This window comes from Corticium candelabrum, chromosome 19, assembly GCF_963422355.1.
Source record: "Corticium candelabrum chromosome 19, ooCorCand1.1, whole genome shotgun sequence".
Lineage (NCBI taxonomy): Eukaryota > Metazoa > Porifera > Homoscleromorpha > Homosclerophorida > Plakinidae > Corticium > Corticium candelabrum.
In genome coordinates this window covers 3,800,506-3,817,196 of record NC_085103.1, presented here as the reverse complement: position 1 = coordinate 3,817,196, position 16,691 = coordinate 3,800,506, and the positions used below count along the sequence as shown (strand labels likewise).

General features: G+C 39.2%; 2 protein-coding genes across 2 annotated transcripts; one reads left to right on the top strand and one right to left on the bottom strand.

Moving 5' to 3' along the window:
• Positions 1-766: 766 nt before the first annotated feature.
• Positions 767-12,741, bottom strand: LOC134194607 (uncharacterized). The gene is made up of 26 exons (XM_062663550.1): positions 12,520-12,741; positions 12,422-12,461; positions 11,682-11,862; positions 10,168-10,525; positions 10,008-10,107; positions 9,495-9,742; positions 9,327-9,431; positions 9,184-9,261; positions 8,919-9,133; positions 8,755-8,864; positions 8,486-8,645; positions 8,286-8,422; positions 8,066-8,224; positions 5,684-5,781; positions 5,586-5,625; positions 4,855-5,035; positions 3,225-3,690; positions 3,061-3,160; positions 2,520-2,752; positions 2,351-2,455; positions 2,208-2,285; positions 1,943-2,157; positions 1,775-1,884; positions 1,508-1,667; positions 1,308-1,444; positions 767-1,237 (listed from the first exon to the last, which is right to left on the bottom strand). The coding sequence occupies exons 1-26, from the start codon at positions 12,533-12,535 to the stop codon at positions 1,033-1,035; spliced, it is 4,035 nt and encodes a 1,344-aa protein (XP_062519534.1). The 5' UTR covers positions 12,536-12,741; the 3' UTR covers positions 767-1,032.
• A 38-nt stretch (positions 12,742-12,779) lies between these two features.
• On the top strand, positions 12,780-16,526 carry LOC134195156 (acyl-CoA-binding domain-containing protein 5-like). Its single transcript, XM_062664164.1, has 7 exons — positions 12,780-12,865; positions 13,003-13,037; positions 14,751-14,836; positions 14,894-14,966; positions 15,323-15,457; positions 15,672-16,235; positions 16,306-16,526. The coding sequence occupies exons 1-7, from the start codon at positions 12,796-12,798 to the stop codon at positions 16,408-16,410; spliced, it is 1,068 nt and encodes a 355-aa protein (XP_062520148.1). The 5' UTR covers positions 12,780-12,795; the 3' UTR covers positions 16,411-16,526.
• Positions 16,527-16,691: the final 165 nt, after the last annotated feature.

Sequence of the window (16,691 nt, the reverse complement as noted above, 5' to 3'; positions counted from 1 at the left end):
CTAGCACAGTTTTGAAACAATCTAGCGCAGTTGGTTTTTAGCGCGGTAATTCTAGTGCGGTTTTGAAACAAACGGTATGCCATAGTGGTGAGGCTGACTCGCTGCTGAGACTTCGTCTCCAGTCTTTGATATTAAAATTTTGAAAACGCCCCCGAAAAGTGGTGGGCTTAGCCCCCTCTAGCCCCTATTACGCGACGCCGCTGGGAGGTCGTGTTCGATGAATGATGGTGGTGTCCGATGACGGGGTCGCAGAGAAGGATCACGTTTACCGTCCTAGCCTAGCCGTTTCTAGCCTTTGGAAGTCCCGCGTCTGGAATCACAGTCTTTACTAATCCTTCTTACTGTGGGCTCTAGCAAAGCTCAGTCTTAACCCTTCAAAACCCTGAAACATCCCAGACCCCTTGCATAACCCTAGCAAACCCTCTATGATTGCCTAGTTACCGGTATACAATTGTGGGCCAGTCGCAGCAGTCATTACTGATCTAAAACTTGGTGAAGATCGTTCCAAAGATGGCAGCAGAACAATTTAATGCAAGTTAACAATTCGTCAATCTTGTCTAGAGATGCCAATCTCGAGAATGTTTCTCAAGAAATTTCTTACAGCCCTGACTTCATGAACAGCGCCCAAATTAACTTGGGCTACGGCTTATTGGTCTTGCTACAAATTGTGAGAGAGAAATCAAATACTGCACTGGGGTCTGTGCGTAATTTTATGCTCAGAACTGTGCGTAAAATTAAAATAAGCCAATGACGTCGCAAACCCATCACGTGATTTTTTTATTTTTAACGTATACATGTTTCAAAAATATTGATCAAGAAATTTGATATAGTCAAAACAAAAACTAAACTTAGTGCAGGAGATCAATTCTAGCTCTAGCTAGCTACCTACAGTCTGCAAGAATGAATTTGACGATGAGCAAGGCAGTCCACTATCTAATTTGTATAAATCCATTTCTACATCACAGTAGATGTAAAGGAGCCCAAGATAGAATAACTAAGCAGATTTGAATCAAAAGTGTATGGACTTTACAGCTAAGCAGCCGATTCGTCTGAACACACTGAACCCCTCCAGTCAATGGGCCTGAGATAGCTGTCTGAACCCCCTGAACCCCTCCAGTCTAGGGTCTTGAGATAGCCTGCTTGATCTTCAGCAATGCAACTCAATTCTTCGTTCAATTCATGAAAAGAAGGTCTGTCATTAGCATTCCACTCCCAGCATTTCAGAGCAAAAGCAAATCTGGGACAACCATACAAGAATAAAATTGCACAAAAGAGTATGATACGTATTATAAGCTGAAGCAACTGACACTTCTGTCGGACATAGTTTTGGTTTGCTCAGACGATGTCCGTTCTCAATATATTCCAAAACCTCATAGTTTGGGATGCCTGGATACGGCACTTTACTGTGACTGTAAATTTCCCACATGGTCACACCAAACGACCACTGCCACACATTGATACAGTTATAACAAGTTTCCATCATACACAACTATTGCACAGTCTATACCACATCAGTGTAGACGGTGTAGATATTGTCTGTCAGACTCTCTGGTGCCATCCACTTGACTGGTACTCTGCCTTTACTCCCCATTCGATAGTAATTATGTGAATAAATGTCTCTGGAGAGACCAAAGTCACCCACCTTTACTACCATCCTTTCATCCAACCTATCACAATAACACCACAATACAAAATAATTAAATTAATTCATTGATTAAGTCAACACATGCTGTTATTGATCGACTCATGCATTCTTATGCCTAAATCAACTTACATGCAATTTCTAGCAGCAAGATCTCTGTGTACAATCAGTAGATTGGATAAATATTCCATTCCTTGTGCAATCTGGATGCAAAAACTCAAAAGCTGAATACCAGAAATATCCTAAGAACAAGACACATTTGCATCAAAAAGTCATTGCATCTTAATTAATATTTCACACGGTTTTATCTTCATCCTCTTTTGTTCCAATCCTCGATTTTTGTAAGAAAGTCTTCAAATCTCCATTGACCATAAATGGCACAAGAATAAGAGGGGATCGACCATTTGACATGTCAAGACAGACACCAGAAACACCAAGAATATTGGGATGATGAAAACTAGCCATCATACAAGATTCACGAACAAACTCCAATACATCAGTCATATTCGATGTGTCTACTCAAATATCATTAAAGTTATCTTTTACATGTTTAATATGAAATCACCTTTGAGTGATTTTATAGCAACTGGAATCAATTGGCCATCCTTTGCCAAAGATCCTCTTTGCACCAAACCAAATGCCCCTGCATGCCATATAGATAAGGACACACTAAAGAGTAGTTCAATATAAAAGAAACATGTATAGCACCTTGTCCTAGCACTTCATGCAAAATAGCTTCATGGAAGTCTACAAGCAAATCGCCCAAGTCTTCAGCGAGTTCTTCAAGTTCATGTATTATAGAAACAATACGTTCTGCTCAAGAAATAAAAATGAGCTTAATGAAACAAAGCAGTGTAGACTGAGTAGACATGTATACCTTTGTCTTCTCCCTCCAAAACAGTAACAATGTTCTCAATGCTTTTGGGCATAACAAGATACCTATCTGATTTCTTTTTGACTGGTGGGGTCAGAGCTGCACAACGATTGTTGTTGCTCCCTTTATTTGCGACTGTAATTGATACCATTTCTGTGCTTTCAGCAACAGGGAATTGGTTAGTTGTGTGCTGCCCCTGGCTTTCCACTCTATTTCTGATGTTACTTGATAATGCACTAAATACCCAATTCCTGGTAAGTTGCATTCTACAGCCATGTAACATAGGAATATGCAGCACGTGCTCACATGCATAGACTTATAGAAAAGACATGCATGTCAGTATTAACCTCTGTTTCAATAATATGTTTATACACAATGATGAAAGAAGCAATGCAACATGGCTGAAACTAAATAAGACATTTGGAAACGTTTGTGAATTCTGTACAGCAATTCATGCACAAACGCATTCAATCCAGTGCCATATTGCAAACATTCAGTATGTTAAAACAATAGATACCTTACATTCGGTACTACAACAACATACCTGTTCTTCTTGTGTCTGACATGCAGACAAATACACACAATTAATAGAACGAATAGAATCAGCACAGCTGTTCCTGCTACAGGAATTCCCACAAGTAACCCTACAATAAAGAAAACATCCAAAAATTATGTAAAGAAATGAAGCCGTTTAATTAACTAACTTACACAGCTGCTTGTTTGCTGAAGAAGTTTGATTTTGCTCAAATTGATGTTGAACAGTTTGATTTTGATGAGATTTATTTTGAACGGTTTGATTTTGATCAGATTGATTTTGATGGGTTTGATTTTGATCAGATTGATTTTGCTCAAATTGATTTTGAACAGTTTGATTTTGATCAGATTGATTTTGAACGGTTTGATTTTGATCAAGCACAGTAACATCTATATAACCAGATGTACATGTTTCTTTGTTGTTTTGTGAGTAAGGCAGGGTGTCGCATTCCGGAAGTTGACTGCCAAACACTGGAAAAGATGCAACAGTCGTGCTTTTTTCATATGCATCTTTAGCAAGTTGAAAGACATAACGACACTCGGAGCCATTCAAGATGCGATCACAAAGTTTCTCGCAAACTGGGTGAGGTTGTCCTGTTGTGAGGTTACATGGTGGAAATGCGAAGAGACAAAGAAATTGCTGCAACACAATAGACTCAATGCAATTTCATATATTAATTAAATGTAATACACTAAACACAATAAAGTCACTATTTCACTAAATATGTATAGCGTATTCTAATAACTCCCCAGCTGGGCGTGTAAAAAAGAAACACTTTTGTCGGTGTATACTATAAGGCCCAAAGTTATTTTGGTCCCAGAAGTATGGTGGCAAAATGCTGCCGTTTGGCTACGTGCAGTCATCATCTAGACACTCAAAGACAGAACTATACCACAAATGCCTGCAATTATCCATTTGCAAGATCAAAGGTATACTGGTGTTCTTACAGCATCAGCATACATCCAGAAACTAAACATCACACATGCAAACCAGAGTCGTCGGCCTGAAGCTCGTCAACAGCATGCAGCAGTATCAGAAATTGCAACCAAGAAATAAGTCTAGCAGTAAGCACTTTCACTCAACACGAACACCAGCTCATCAAATGCACACAGACAAAAACAGATATTCTGCAGTCACCATTTTGTCTAGTCTGCGGATTCATATTCTGGACATATGCTTGGACACGAGCATTTTTTTCAAGCTGAAAGTTCTGACCTGCTGCATACGGGCGTAGGTACGGACATGGGTGTTACATGTATTTCAATATGGGTAATATTATGAGCGAATACGGTAGTGTAGTATGTGACAATGTATCTATTACTCTTGATCTTACAAATCTAATACAATTCAGTGACCCAACAAACGTAATACAATAAAAATTAATGGTGGCCGCCCAAAGCAACTAAGTATGTATACCTCCTGTTTGTAGACACATACATGTGAAGTGTAAGAGCAGCCTGATTTACAATAAAGAACGTACCCGGAGACTAGCCTCAACACTAGGCCTTCCCTTGCTTTCAGTGGTCCTTCCACGCGAGAATAGCAATGGGACTGTATCATGTTATGTTCCCTCCAGTACGTACACTATCATATAACAAATCCTCTGGTATGTTTTTAGTGACCCAGAATAATCAGATGTGAGTCAATAGTAATATTAATTACAATAACAAAAACACTAGATAAACATGCATGTATACAAAGTAGAAGTCAAATTGTGCATAATATGTAGCAGTCATAATTTAGTACAAAGACAAATATGTGCATAAACCCATAGCATGCAAACCTATCAACTTAAAATTGTACCTTGAAAAATACACTGCATTGATTTTCTCCATAAGAGTCAATAACAGAAAGAACAATTTGAACTTGAGCCGTTACCGATAGCAATGGTGTTGTGTCAGGAAGGAATATGGGTGCATTCACATCTGAAAGTTCTTTGCAAGGATTCGCATTGGGACTAAAGGTTCGTACTTGACACGTGCCCCTAAGCACAAAAACAATTGCAGACTAGAATAACGCATTTATTCGTACACTGCATATATTACATTATTAAGTAAACGTTGATTGTAAAGAGTGAAATAGTCCATACCTACAGCAACTACAGTGTAGAGGTAGCAGCCATGCATTCTTAACATACGATAAACAGATCAGAATCTGTTATGACCTCCAGTTGTCTAGATAGTTAGAATGATCAATCACCTCTAACTGTAGGAAGACGCTGTTTGAACCATTACGTGAATTCTTGCACGTGATGATCCAGCTGCATTCAAGAGCTAATATTATATTTTCACGCTTACAGGAAAGAATTATAGCCAAAAAGAGTGTCTTACATATTTGGTAACTAAACATCCACGCTAAGATTATGTTTCTGGCACAATAATACAAATATCATTCTCATCTCAACAAGAAAGCCGGGGCAAACCCCGCCCAGAGGAGGAGCTAAGTCGTGCGGCTGCCGCATGCTGTACTCGATGAGACTAAAGTATGTCGCGTTCCACCAACCATCTACAATCACGTCAATGTCATTGACTTACTTGAACCCAGAAGCACCAGCAGAGGCAATTAACGTTAACGCTAGAAAAACAAGACTAGTTACCTAGAGATCAGACATTTTGTTTATGCCCGGCCATACCAGAGATCAGTAGCATTGCATAGTACAGTACAAAGACAAGAAACGCGTTAAGAACAACACTTGCGGCTAGAGACAGAGAACTTCTGCTGTAGCGCACGCTAATGTACCGTTTCACGTGACACTCAACTGAAACGTAATGGCATGCACGTGCACCAGATGGCATAATGCTGGAAAGTGTCAGCAAACTTGTCTGCACAATGTACAGTACCTAATCCTTTTCGTGCGAAACTAAAAACCCGTATTTCCGCTTGTTTTCGCGCGAAGAACAAACTTTCTGTAGTGCGCATTATGATTATCACACCTGTAGTTTACCTAACAAGTCACGGTGTCTGCATTAGAAGAGCCGAGTCATTAAAGTAGCGTAATTGAAAATCGTCTTTGTAAGCGTCTCCTAGTTTATGAGTCACAACATTTGACCTGCACATATATTATCCTAGATATACTATTAGAGTTTAGGCTGTGATCAAGTGCCCTTTTTGATGAACAATGAGTGTTGGAAAGGATCCTGTCATACGCTGTCTAGAGACCAACTGCACTTTCCACTGTACACGTCTGTTGCAGCTTAGAAATCATCTTGGAGAAGCGCATGGGATGAAAATAACCGAGGAATTCACCACCTTCAAAACGTTTTCAGGTTTGTTTCCACAACAGTACAATTTTATCAATTTGTGTGATTGTGACTGATAGTAAAGATAAACTTTCCTGTTTCCTCTAAAACAAATAGCCTGTGTGTGTGTGTGTGTGTGTGTGTGTGTGTGTGTGTGTGTGTGTGTGTGTGTGTGTGTGTGTGTGTGTGTTTGTGTGTGTGTGTGTGTGTGTGTGTGTGTGTGTGTGTGTGTGTGTGTGTGTGTGTGTGTGTTTGTGTGTGTGTGTGTGTGTGTGTGTGTGTGTTTGTTTGTGTGTGTGTGTGTGTGTGTGTGTGTGTGTGTGTGTGTGTGTGTGTGTTTGTGTGTGTGTGTGTGTGTGTGTGTGTGTGTGTGTGTGTGTGTGAGTGTGTGTGTGTGTGTGTGTGTGTGTGTGTGTGTGTGTGTGTGTGTGTGTGTGTGTGTGTGTGTGTGTGTGTGTGTGTGTGTGTGTGTGTGTGTTAAAGTGTGTACACATGCATATGTACTGTAGTATATGAATTGTACTATATCATTATCTATGTATGTACGTATACGCATATGCATGTGTATGTCCACTCTTCAGATATGCACAGCAATGATGTCTTTACAGAAGACTTTGCGTACAGGTCTAGCTACAGCCTCGGTTTAAGTCTTCAAAGATAATGTACATTACATTCAACCACATCTGCATACCACTACTGCATGTCTGCCTGTATATAATACTTATGCGTACTATTCTGATTCTTTACATTGTTATGGTCTCACACCTGTTCAATTGTATACTTTTGATAATTGTGTATAACCTACCAATATATTATAGCTATATCATTTTGTTAACAGATTTCAAACTACAGAAAGAAAAACTTGAAAGAAATCATCAATCTTCATTTTTCAAATCAAGTGGTTCCAAGAGAACCAAGACTAATACTATTCATTCTTACTCATGCAATAGATCTGGTTCTCATGTCAGCAAGAGCAGAGGAAAGAGGCAAATTAAATCACAGGGATCTTCAAAAATAGGACATCATTGCATTGCACAGCTCAATGTTACAGTTGACAATGCAACTGGCAAAGTTTCAGTGAAATCTTGGTTGAGTCACTATGGTCACAACTGTGACCTTGCTCATCTTCGTTTAGCAATTAAGTAGTGACAGACTGAAAGTTGCTAGCAAAATCAAAAATGGTATCACGTTTGACAGAATCATCGACGACATTCGAAACAATGTGTATGGCAAAGTAGATCGGGTTCATTTAATTAATTACCAAAAAAGATGCGAGTAACATTCAGATAGAGTTTTGTGCCTAGAGATGCTCATCCCGAGAATGTTTCTCACGAAATTTCTTACAGCCATGACTTCATGAACAGCGCCCAAATTAACTTGGGCTACAACTTATTGGTCTTGCTACAAATTGTGAGAGAGAAATCAAATACTGCACTGTGGTCTGGTCGTAATTTTATGCTCAGCACTGTGCGTAAAATTAAAATAGACCAATGACGCCACAAACCCATCACGTGATTTTTATTTTTTAATGTATACATGTGTCGAAATTATAGATCAAGAAATTTGATAAAGTCAAAAGCAAAAACTAACTTAGTGCAAGAGATCAATTCTACCTCTAGCTAGCTATCTACAGTCTGCAAGAATGAATTTGACAATGAGCAAGGCAGTCCACTACCTAATTTGTATAAATCCATTTCTACATCACAGTAGATGTAAAGGAGCCCAAGATAGAATAATTAAGCAAATTTGGATCAAAAGTGCATGGACTTCACAGCTAAGCAGGCGGTTTGTCCGAACTCCCTGAACCCCTCCAGTCTATGGGCCTGAGATAGCCTGCTTGATCTCCAGCAATGCAACTCAATTCTTCGTTCAATTCATGAAAAGAAGGTCTGTCATTAGCATTCCACTCCCAGCATTTCAGAGCAACAGCAAATCTGTGACAACAACATATGAATAAAAGAGTGTACTACGTATTGTTAAGCTGAAGCAACTGACACTTCTGTTGAACATAATTTCGGTTTGCTCAGACGATGTCCGTTCTCAATATATTCCAAAACCTCATAGTTTGGGATGCCTGGATACGGCACTTTACCGTGACTGTAAATTTCCCACATGGTCACACCAAACGACCACTGCCACACATTGATACAGTTATAACAAGTTTCCATCATACACAACTATTGCACAGTCTATACCACATCAGTGTAGACGGTGTAGATATTGTCTGTTAGACTCTCTGGTGCCATCCACTTGACAGGTACTTTGCCTTTACTCCCCATTCGATAGTAATTATTCGAGTAGATGTCTCTGGAGAGACCAAAGTCACCCACCTTTACTACCATCCTTTCATCCAACCTATCACAATAACACCACAATACAAAATAATTAAATCAATTCATTGATTAAGTCAACACATGCTGTTATTGATCGACTCATGCATTCTTATATGTCTAAATCAACTTACATGCAATTTCTAGCAGCAAGATCTCTGTGTACAATCGGTAGATTGGATAAATATTCCATTCCTTGTGCAATCTGAATGCAGAAACTCAAAAGCTGAATACCAGAAATATCCTAAGAACAAGACACATTTGCATCAAAAAGTCATTGCATTTTAATATTTCACACGGTTTTATCTTCATCCTCTTTTGTTCCAATCCTCGATTTTTGTAAGAAAGTCTTCAAATCTCCATTGACCATAAATGGCACAAGAATAAGAGGGGATCGACCATTTGACATGTCAAGACAGACACCAGAAACACCAAGGATGTTGGGATGATGAAAACTAGCCATCATAGAAGATTCACGAACAAACTCCAACACATCAGTCATATTCGATGTGTCTACTCAAATATCATTAAAGTTATCTTTTACATGTTTAATATGAAATCACCTTTGAGCGATTTTATAGCAACTTGAATCAATTGGCCATCCTTTGCCAAAGATCCTCTTTGCACCAAACCAAATGCCCCTGCATGCCATATAGATAAGGACACACTGAAGGACAGTTTAATATAAAAGAAACATGTATAGCACCTTGTCCTAGCACTTCATGCAAAATAACTTGATTGAAGTCTACAAGCAAATCGCCCAAATTTTCAGCGAGTTCTTCAAGTTGTTCATGTATAGAGACAATGCGTTCTACTCAAGAAATAAAAATAAGCTTATAATGAACAAAGAAATGTAGAATGAGCAGACGTGTACCTTTGTCTTCTCCCTCCAAAACAACAGCAATGTTCTCAATGGGTTTGGGCATAACGAGATACCTATCTGATTTCATTTTGACTAGTGGGTTCAGGGCTGCACAGCGATTGCTGCTGCTCCATTTACTTGCGAATGTAACTGATACAACTTCTGTGCTTTCATCAACATGGTATTGGTTAGTTGCGTGCTGCCCCTGGCTTTCCACTCTATTTCTGATGTTACTTGATAATGCACTAAATACCCAATTCCTGAATAGTTTAGGTAAGTTGCATTCTATAGCCATGTAACATATATAGGAATATGCAGCACGTGCTCACATTCATATACTTATACTAAGACATGCATGTCAGTAATAAGTTAAGTTAACCTCTCAACATGGCTGAAACCAAATAAGACATTTGCTTGTGAATCTTGTACAGCAAATTCACAAATGCATTCAATCCAGTGCCAAATTGCAAACATTCAGTATGTCAAAACAATAGATACCTTACATTAGGTACTACTACAACATACCTGTTCTTCTCGTGTCTGACATGCAGACAAACACACACAACTAATATAACGAATAGAATCAGCACAGCTGTTCCTGCTACAGGAATTCCCACAAGTAACCCTACAATAAACAAAACATCCAAAAATTATGTGAAGAAACAAAGCCGTTTAACTAACTTACACAGCTGCTTGTTTTCTGAAGAAGCTTGATTTTGCTCAGATTGATTTTGAGCAGTTTGATTTTGATCACATTGATTTTGAACGGTTTGATTTTGATCAAGCACAGTAACATCTATATAACCAGATGTACATGTTTCTTTGTTGTTTTGTGAGTAAGGCAGGGTGTAGCATTCCGGAAGTTGACTGCCAAACACTGGAAAAGATGCAACAGTCATGCTTTCATATGCATCTTTAGCAACTTGAAAGTCACGGCAACACTCGGGGCCATTCACAATGCGATCACAAAGTTTCTCGCAAACTGGGTGAGGTTGTCCTGTTGTGAGGTTACATGGTGGAAATGCAAAGACACAAAGGAATTGCTACAACACAATAGACTCAATGCAATTTCATATATTAATTAACTGTAGTACACTAAACACAATAAAGTCACTATTTCACTAAATATGTATACCGTATTCTAATAACGCCCTAGCTGGGTGTATAAAAAGAAACACTTTTTTGGGTGTATACTATATGGCCAAATGTTATTTTGGTCCCAGAAGTATGGTGGCAAAATGTTGCCATTTAGCCACGTGCAGTCATCATCTAAACAGTCAAAGACAGAACTACCACAAATGCCTGCAAGTATCCATTTGCAAGATCAAAGATATACTGGTGTCCTTACAACATCAGCATACATCCAGAAACTAAACATTACACATGCAAACCAAAGTCGTTGGCCTGAAACTCGTCAACAGCATGCAGCAGTATCAGAAATTGCAACCAAAAAATAATTCTAGCAGTAAGCACTTTCACTCAACACGGACACCAGCTCATCAAACGCACACAGACAAAAACAGATATTCTGCAGTCACCATTTTGTCTAGTCTGCGGATGCATTTTCTGGGCATATACTTGGACACGAGCATTTTTCAGGCAGAAAGTTCTGACCTGCTGCACATGGGCGTAGGTATAAGCATGGGTGTTATTTCTATATGGGTAATATTATGAGCAAATACGGTAGTGTAGTATGTGGCAATGTATCTATTACTCTTGATCTTACAAATCTAATACAATTCAGTAACCCAACCAATGTAATACAATAAAAATTAATGGTGGCTGCCTACAGCAACTAAGTATGTATACCTCCTGTATGTAGACACATACATGTGAAGTGTAAGAGCAGCCTGATTTACAATAAAGAACGTACCCGGAGACTAGCCTCGACACTATAGGCCTTCCTTTGCTTTCAGTGGTCCTTCCACGCAAGGATAGCAATGGGACCGTATCATGTGATGTTCCCTCCAGTACGTACACTATCATATAACAAATCCTCTGGTATGTTTTTAGTGACCCAGAATAATCAGATGTGAGTCAATAGTAATATTAATTACAATAACAAAAACAGTAGATAAACATGCATGTATACAAAGTAGAAGTCAAATTGTGCATAACATGCAGCAGTCACAATTTAGTACAAAGACAAACATGTGCATAAACCCATGGCATGCAAACCTATCAAATTAAAAATTGTACCTTGAAAACATCATTGCATTGATTTTCTCCAAAAGAGTCAATAACAGAAAGAACAACTTGGACTTGAATTGCTACTGATAGCAATAGTGTTGTGTCAGGAAGGAATATGGGTGCATTCACATCTGAAAATTCTTTGCAAGGATTCGCATTGGAACTAAAGTTTCGTACTTGACACGTGCCCCTAAGCACAAAAACAATTGCAGACTAGAATAACGCATTTATACGTACACTGCATATATTACATTATTAAGTAAACGTTGATTGTAAAGAGTGAAATAGTCCATGCTTACAGCAACTACAATGTAGAGGTAGCAGCCATGCATTCTAACATATGATCTACAGATCAGAATCTGTTATGACCTCCAGTTGTCTAGATAGTTAGAACGATCAATCACCTTTAATTAACTGTAGAAAGACGCAGTTTTGTACCATTACGTAAATTCTTGCACGTGATGATCCAGCTGCATTCAAGAGCTAATATTATATTTTCACGCTTACAGGAAAGAATTATAGCCAAAGAAGGGGGTCTTACATATTTGGTAACTAAACGTCCAAGTCACGACTATGTTGCTGGCACAATAATACAAATATCATTCTTATCTCCACAAGAAACATTGAATCCCCGGCAAACCCCGCCCATAGGAGGAGCTAACTCGTCCGCTGCCGCAAGCTACTCGATAAGACTAAAGTATGTCGCGTTCCACTAACCATCTACAATCACGTCAATGTCATTGACTTACTTGAACCCAGAAGCACCAGCAGAGGCAATTAACGTTAGCGCTAGGAAAAAAGACATATTACATACAGATCAGACATTTTTTTCATGCCCAGCCCATACCAGAGATCAGTAACATTGCATGGTACAGTACAAAGACATGAAAAGCACCAAGAACAACTACTCAATTGAAATAGATTGATATCAATAGCAATGAACACGTGCGTTCAACGACTACTTTCATTTGGTCGATGTACACGCGCAGATCTAGATGTCTAGAAATACCCCTTTCCGCCGCTGCGTCATACTAAGCAACCTTACAGTAAATAGCATGCCACTGGGAGCATTGAGTATCCGGGAATGACGAAGGCGCGGCGAGACTGGTCACGAGTCTACACCATGCAATCAAATGACGTGGAGAAAAGATTCGACGCTGCCGTGAAGGTCATTCAGGGCCTTCCTAAAGAGGGTACAGACGCATCATAGTGTAGACGCCTACACATCTAAAGTTATAGCTAGAGTTTGCAGAGTTGTTAATGAATTACGTGCACATGCATGTCTAGCAACTAGAGGTTTTGATCTGATAATTGATGACTTAACTTCTAGGGCCTTTTCAGACGTCAAATGAAGTTAAACTGAAGGTAATGTTATTGTGCACTAAATATGTAGGTACTTGCTAGACTTTCTCGATCCTTTCATATCCATACAGGACAGTCCATACACCAGACTATCATTAATTTAATTCAATAAAATATATTAATAAAATATAAATTATTGATTGGAAATATTAATTTTTTGTTACTGTTTTGTGTGCTTATATTATGAATGTTATAGGTTAGTGTTGCGAAAGATTAGTTGTGTGTTGTACGTGGATAAGTATCGAGCAATAAAGTTTGTCGATTTTCAACTCCAAACGCATTTCTATCATTGAAAGGAGATGTTTATCACTGTAGTGGAATTCGATTAGTATGAGATATTTGGAGCAACAAGTCACATTCACAGAGTTACCAGTATAAGCAACATACAACCTTGCAATGTTTAATTAATATTAACTGCAAATTGAATGTCTTCATTTAATTAACAAAGTCGTAGACATCACGGGCTTCAAGATTTTAAAACTTACTTTAATAAAAGTATTTCCTGAGAGCAACTGTTGTGACTAATTGAGACATTGCGACGACATCCTTTTTGCTGGCAGTGGCTCCATGCAAATATTCTGCTGTGACAAGCCAGAGACCATAAAACATAAGAATATAATTATAATAAGAAAGCAGACAGGCAGACAGACAGACAGACAGATAGACAGACAGACAGACAGACAGATAGGCAGACAGACAGACAGACAGATAGGCAGACAGACAGACAGGGCCAGACTAGAATGTAGTAGTGTTGTTCTTTGAAAATATATGTATTGACAGACAGACAGACAGACAGACAGACAGACAGACAGACAGATAGACAGACAGATAGATTCTCAACTCAACTTCAGAAGTGCAATACAAAGGTCATCATGAGAAAATCTCAGCTCTGACAAATGATATTGACTGTACTGTAGATTGCTCTAACCAGTTTTTCAGCCACTAAGTTGGCTCCGGGTAGTCTGCATTGTTCTCTTTTAAGTGTTACATGTTTGTTTGTTTTTGAAATCTAGTCCTAGTAAACTCTCGTAGTTACAGAACTTTATATAGTTACCTTGCTAGCATTGTATTATAGATGTATGTTTGAAATAAATGTTATTTGACAGATAGACAGACAGATAGACAGACAGACAGACAGATAGACAGACAGACAGACAGACAGATACACAGACAGACAGATACACAGACAGACAGACAGAGACAGACAGACAGACAGACAGACTCACATACAAACACACCAGACAAACAAACTCTGTGCCCATATCCGTGTCAGTAAATCAATAATAACCTCATGCAGCCAGATCATTTCATGAACCGTGTGCTCCAACATTGGTGCATAACTGCGAGTTGATCACTATCGATATGTAGTAAGCCCCTCACTTTTTGCATTGTGCCTATGCCCTTGCTTAATGTCGACGATCAATCTTGGAGGTTCAAACAGAACCGTTCCGAATCCCCAGTCTATCTAACCCTAGGCTTCACTAACACTGTCTCTCTTTACATATTTTGTGTGTGCTGTATTGTCGTTTCTATAACACCTGGATATCCATGGTATTCAGACATGGATCAACTTAGTCACTGGTCTGTGTTCATGTGACCTTGCTGATGGATGCTAGAGTGCTTACAATTAGTTTTATATATGAGGTTCTAGTATTAGGTTGTGTTGTATTTTCTGTAGATATATTATATGTGTATATAAATTTTAGTTGTATTTAGTTGTATTCGTATTACAAGCAGGCGACTGTTGGGGTTTGTACTGAGCAACAGCCAAGTTGGTGGAATGTTGTTCAGAAAGCAAAATGGTATTAATATGTTGGATGTGGCTGTTGACAGTTTTTCTATGGTTGGTGCTTTTGTAGGGATGCATGGCACTCACTTGGTCAACAGACAAGGTTGGATGCCATGCAGTGCTATGTTGATGAATTGAAAAAGGTAAGTCAACTGAAATTGCACTGTACCATCATTAACACACACACATGTGCACACACACATACACACACACACACACACACACACACACACACACACACACATGCACACACGCACATGCACACACGCACATGCACATGCACACACACACGTACATGCACAAACACACGCACGTGCACACACACACACACACACATGTGCACACACATGTGCACACACACATGCACACGCACACATGCACACACACACACACACACACACACACACACACACACACACACACCTGTCTTGGTATACGTGTCACTTTGATACTGTTGATCGATTGTTCTCATCTCATACTTTGCCTTTATGCTTGTCAGATTGTTGAGGCAATGCCACACACAGATCAAGTGGCCAAGTTTCTTCATCTGATTGGTCCATTTTACGAGGCGGTTAGCATGAATAAAACTGATCAAAAACAGACTAGCAAAGCCAGTGAATCATCCAACATTCAGGTAAGACGTTTCAACATATTTAATTTATTCAACATTATATGTATTTAATAATTAATTAATATTGATAATTGCATCAAAGTAACACATGCAGCCTATTGGTTTCAATAGTTGTGATTGATATCTACTAATTATTTTAGTATTGTACATAGATTTTCTATTTGTGTTGTAACATTGTACTTTATATGTGTGTGTTTGTACCATTGACTTGATTTAGGAAGCAGAAGGAGATGCACTGGTGGTTTCATCCCAACCGCATGTTGCTGTTCAGCCGGACAAAAGTGTGCACGCCCTCCAACCGCAAAATGGTGTATTAGATAATACAGAGACGTTGACTGCAGTTGCAGCATCGGGGGTGCAACATCATTTAGATAACGTCGATGACGATAGCTCGAGTGGCAGTGAGATATTTGAGGACACACTTGATCCTGATAGATTACAGACCATCGTAGAACATCACGAGACTAATAAGCAGCAATCGTTGTTTACGTCATCGGGCTCTAGTCACAAGGAATGGGACTCTACGCCGCACAGTCGTGAGAAAGAGTGTCCTCAAGATGCAACAGACACAGTCGGTGATCAGCACGATAGCTCATTGCGATCACAACAACATGCTGAAGTGATGGAGACTTTGCAGCAACTGCGTTCAACAGTGGCAGGGATATCACAGCAACTGGAGACTGTTCAGGCATTGGTGTCATCAATGACAACACAACCTCAACTTCGTGCTGGTCACAATCAAGTCATACCTCAACAGAAAGCTTTCCTTTTTATGTCTGGGGTTGGTAGTATATATTCATATCAAGGCTCTGTTTGTTTTTGATTGATAGTTTTTGTGTTTTTTTCTGTAGGCTTTACGTTGGCTTCGTTCTCGAATAACTAGCTACAGATTTCTTTCGGTGCTGGTACTCATTTCATTCCTTTTTAGTCTGCGTTTCTGGACAAGACGAAAATAGAGTCAAACATAGATTTGGCATGCAGTGTTCTCCCTGACTCGCAATTATTTAATTAATCGATTAATTAACTAACCGACCACTTTAGCCTCGCAGTGTGGATTGCAGTCCCGGATGCGCTGCCATACAAATATCTTCTGACAGGTAATTGAACCTCGGGTGTGTGTTTAGACGTCTCAAAAGTAGTCCTGAGTAGCTTAGATACTATTAAAGGTTTATGCAACTCTGCCTGACTACAAGTATCGGTCAAACTGTGACTTCCTAACGCGCGTTAAAATATCTCC